General features: G+C 47.1%; 1 protein-coding gene across 1 annotated transcript in view; it reads right to left on the reverse strand.

The window, feature by feature from the left end:
• Positions 1 to 1433: 1433 nt before the first annotated feature.
• ntf3 (neurotrophin 3) overlaps positions 1434 to 5000 on the reverse strand; it is a 122583-nt gene continuing 119016 nt past the window's right edge. The window contains exons 2-3 of the mRNA XM_063217654.1: positions 3870 to 4043; positions 1434 to 2620 (exon numbers count right to left, since the gene is read on the reverse strand). Of these exons, the coding sequence (XP_063073724.1) occupies positions 1778 to 2620; positions 3870 to 4043 (1017 nt within the window). The 3' untranslated portion in view covers positions 1434 to 1777. The remainder of the gene's footprint in view (positions 2621 to 3869; positions 4044 to 5000) is intronic.

The following is a 5000-nucleotide window of genomic DNA, read 5'->3' on the forward strand; positions in this document are numbered from 1 at the left end:
GTGTTTGTGAGTGTGTGTGTGTGTGTGTGTGTGTGTGTGTGTGTGTGTGTGTGTGTGTGTGTGTGTGTGTGTGTGTGTGTGTGTGTGTGTGTGTGTGTGTGTGTGTGTGTGTGTGTGAATGGATCCAGTGACGTGTTGGGCAGAAGTTCTTGTGGTAGCAGGTGATGCCACACTACACAGTAGACTCTTGCAGTGCAGTGAGCACCGATGGTCGACAAGATGGCCGCCAGTCCATAAAAATATAATATATACGTTATTTCTCAACAACAACTCCATGCATTTCTGTTATATATCTCTATATAATGTATAGTATATACATGACATTGATTGATATTCGAGTCTGTACTTTCGACAATGAAAAGTAGAACAATAGGAACGGGGACAAAGACAATAGATAATATTGTGACGCCACAGTTTAGAATGACCACAGAGGGTGCATCCCAATATGTGACCTTGCCTCCTCCACTTGCCTCCTCCACTCGCTTCTCGTCATGATGACATCACTGACAACAGCATTATATTTCAATATCTTGCAAAAGCTCCATTGTAGAGTCTTTTTCTCGTTTGCAATTGGGATGGTGAATGAAAAACAGTCCCTCAAAAGTTGTTGTGGCGAGGCTGACAGCTGGGAAACTTTATCGTTTTCTCCACGGAGGAGGGGCCAGGAGGCGGGACGAGGAGACAAGCACAAGTGGAGGAGGCAAGGTCACATATTGGGATGCACCCAGAGTTGGGTGTGTGTTCCAATACTGATGAGAATGTAGCTTTGAATGACGGTAGGTGCATAGCAACAGGTGCATAGCAACAGGTGCGTAGCAACAGCCCCCACTGCCTCAGGTGATGTGTCTTTGATTGACAGGAGTTTCCATAGCGACTGATCCCATTGACTCGGGTGATGGGTCTGACTGACAGTATCTCCGTGACGACGGACCCCACTGTTGCTAGTGGGTGATGTTGTCTTCAACAGTAGCTCCTTAGCAACGTATCTCACTTACCCCCCAGTGGAATCGTCTTTGATTGACAGCAGTTGCCTAGCAACGGACTCCACATCCCCAGTGGATTTGTCTTTGATTGACAGCAGCTCCATAGCAACGGGTCGGGCAATGCTATTGGACGTTGCAGTGTTGTGAGCAAGGCACATAGTTTGACCCTGTAGCGCTCCGCTAGTTTAGCTTAGCCTAGCCTAGCGCTATAGCATCAGTATCATTCCGCATGTGTCTCTTTCTGCAAAAATGTCTCTTTCATCGCTTTACACATTCTGCTTTTTTGTGTTATTTTTATTTTTTAACAAGATTTTCCTCTGCTGAAGACTTTTAATAAATAACACAAATATACCTATACATAATATATATAGACATGTATAAACTACATGCATTTGTTTTCATATAACTTAAATAATAATTTATATTTATATATTTACAGCGTCTGATCCCTCCCCCTCCCCCGTCCGTCCTCCCCTCCCCCCGCCCTGGAAAGCAGTCACTTCAGTGCCCAGGGTGGTGGAGCAGAGCAGCGGTCCGGTGTCTTTTGGTCCGGTGTAACCACATGAGTGTGTGTGTGTTCATGTCTCTGCAGCACGTAGTTTCTCTCCATAACTGCTCGCCACACATTGTTGTGTTTGTTTGTATGTGTGTGTGTGTCAGGATTGGAACTTTACACCCGTCCACCTGTCAAATACAGGTAAATTTCAGCGCTGACGGGTAAATTTGTCAACCCACTAGTCACTTTGAACCTAAGTTCCACCACTGGTGTATGTGTGTGCGTGCGTGTGTTTGCATTATGTTCTGCGGCGTTTCCGCGAGAGTGCGCACACGCACGAGGTGTCGATTCGTATCCACCGCCAGCCGACGGACACCTTGTCGTGCGTGGCCTTGTCCTGCGTGAGCGCGCGCACGTACGTCTGCGTCGTCTTGCACTGCGAGTTCCAGTGCTTGTCGTCGATGCCCCGGCAACCGCTCTTGAAGGGCCGCGAGGCGCGGCAGCGCGTCTCGTAGAAGTACTGCTTGACGTCGGGCCGGCCCGCGTTGGACGGGATGGTCCCAAGCACCAGCACCGGGTTGCCGCGGATGTCCACCGCATTGCTCTTGTCCGTCACCCACTTGCTCTCGCTGTCGCACACCGAGTACTCGCCGCGGTAGCTCTTGTGCTCCGCGTAGCGCCGCTTCCTGGTTCTGTTGGTGGCCGCCACGCCCAGCTCGTTAGCGTTGGCTCCTCCTCCTCCCTCGTTAGTGCTGACGAAGTCGTCCATCAGGTAGAGGGGAGGCGGCTGCATGGGCGGCCGGTTGCTAAGCAACACGCGCGGCGAGTTGTAGCGTTTATGTTGCTGTAGCAACTCCAGGGAGAGGTCTGGGACCGCCTGGTAAAGGGAGGAGCTACGTTGGCGGGAGAGGGGGAGGGACTGAGGAGGAGGAGGAGGAGGAGGATCTGACAACAACAGCGATGACGACGCAGCCTCATCATCCTTTGGCAGGTCCATCACAGGAGAGTCCCGGGCGTCCGGGAGTACAGGGGGGCCGATCCCCAGCTCCACCCCGGAGGAAGGTGCTCCTTGTTGGGCTGGACTCCCCGCCGCGTCCCCCCCTCTCCTCTGGGTCTTGGGCCGGCTGCGACTGATGTCGGCCTGTGAAAGGATGTGAGAAACATGTTTCATGTTATTTGGTTTAGCTTAGTCTTATTTTTGTTTTATTTATTCCCAAAAACATCCAAAAGGTTATAAAACATCAGCAGACAACTAACAAACAGCAGTACCTTTTGGAAAAATATTTGCAGTTGGCCTATGTTTCATTTTTTAAAAATGTAAACAAACGCTGCCCCCATTAGAATTGCTCATATCTCGGAAAGGGCTGAGCCGAAAAATGTGGCATCACCGGGTACTGACAAGTCAAGGGTAGCGTGAGCAATACAACAGCATGTTGAAATTGACTGAACTGGTCCTTTAACAATCGCTTAGGTACCTATTGTCCCTGTAGGTGTGAGTTCCTATTCTTAGGAAGCAGACTGCCAGTCCTACTCCCCATCTTATGCATCTTCCTATCTCTGCCCTTCACCTTATAGATAGAAGTGGACACTTTCATGCAGGGGCGCTGCCAGAAATGTTGGGCCTCATGAAAGATTTGAATTTTGGGCCCAATTGACGGCCACTCTCAGTGCTTGGGTCCCCTTACTGTAAGGNCTCCTATCAGTGCTTGGCCCCTTAGAATCTGTACCACTTTTCCCCACCTAGCGGCCCCCATGCTTTCATGGCTTGAAAGTTGATGACAAAGAAACTCTGGCACAATACTGTATCGCGGTGCAAGAAGGCAGTATTGTGATACGCCCTTTCAAAATTATGACAGTCCAGAAAAACAAAGGAGATGCGCACTCCGCACTTCTAAATTGACAATCCGGTGCAACCAGAGCAGGACTAAATACTAAATACAAAGGGAAAATAATCTGGTGCCACACGGATGTCTATTTTCTGTTATTTATTTTTTTCAGTGCAGTACGTTTCGACATGCGTCTTCATCAGAGTCCTCCAGAAAAACAGTTTGCCAATGTGAAAAAGCAAATTAATTGATACAAAAAAGCGTTGGTAGTACCGAACTGTAGGTCAAAAATCTTGATATGAATCTAATTGTGAGTTAAGTGTCTCGTTACAGCCTACATCCCTACGATCTGTAGTATAACATTTCTTCAACTTCAAATTTCAACTTTATTGTCCCCAAAAGGGGTAGCAAGACATACGTAAACACATATAGACAACAACAACAACATGTACCACATGACAGATATAAAGTGCAATGGTCAATAAAAGGTTAAAATGACCATAAATATGATTGCAAAATAAGATAAAAATACATCATAAATGAATAAAATAAAGTGACTCTCACCTGCAGCAGCTTGATGATGAGGGTGTTGATGGGGTCGGGCGTGGGCTGGTGGTGCTGATGCTGCTGCTGATGCTGTTGCCGTGTGTCCATGGAGGATGTTGCCTGGATACCATAGAGGTACGCGAGGAACATCACATACAGCAAGATGGACATCACTAGATTCACCTGTAAGATCTGAGAGAGAGATGATGGGGGGCGGAGGAGAGAGAGAGAGAGAGAGAGAGCGAGAGAGAGAGAGAGAGAGAGAGAGAGAGAGAGGGAGAGAGACAGAAAGGGATGGAGGGGATGGGGGATGGAAAGATAGTTGGGGGGATTGAGAGAAAAGAAAAGAGAGAGAGAAAAAAAATTGTGTGAATGGATAAATAAATGGAATTGCATGTTCGTATAAGGATGTACATTGATGTATAAATATTAGCAAGATTTGCAATATTTTCACACTAACACACACACATACACACACACACGTCCAAGACACACGTCCTAGACAATAACCACACACAGAGAAAGAAACACAAGTAGTTCACATGCTGGGGGAGGAAGCATGGGTGTGTGTTTGTGGAGGAGATAAATGGTGTGAGAGTCTGGGACAGAGGAAGAGGAAGAGGGTGAAAAGATAAAAGATGGAAAAAGTCAGTTTTCTGACACGTGACATTTTCAGAGCGTTTTCACCCAGAACATTACAAAAAGAAAAAAAAAGTGGGAGCAGAAAATAGTTGAAGCGGACTTTTTCCATCTTTTATCTTGATATGTGGCTTTTATCTTGATATGTGGCTTTTATCTTGTTATTTGTGTTTGTCCTGCTCTCAGGTCAGACGTTTTGGATGTGTGGGGTTTAACCTACTGCTTCAACAGAGGAAAAAGATAGTTACAGACTGAGGAGGAGAGCACACACGTAAGTCTATCTTACGATCGCCCCCAGGGAGTTTGAAGATATTGCACCTGACGCACGCATGTCCAACATGCATGTCATCCGCATGTCCAACATGTGCGAAATTGACATTAAATATGCATGTTAACGCGTTCATGAACGAATCGTGCACGCGCTCGCGTATCTTGCAGCAAGCATACCGGCACCTTTACAACTTGTATCTTGAGATGTGGCTTTTATCTTGTTATTTGTGTTTGTCCTGC

The sequence above is a fragment of the Engraulis encrasicolus genome, chromosome 15 (assembly GCF_034702125.1).
Source record: "Engraulis encrasicolus isolate BLACKSEA-1 chromosome 15, IST_EnEncr_1.0, whole genome shotgun sequence".
Classification (NCBI taxonomy): Eukaryota; Metazoa; Chordata; class Actinopteri; order Clupeiformes; family Engraulidae; genus Engraulis; species Engraulis encrasicolus.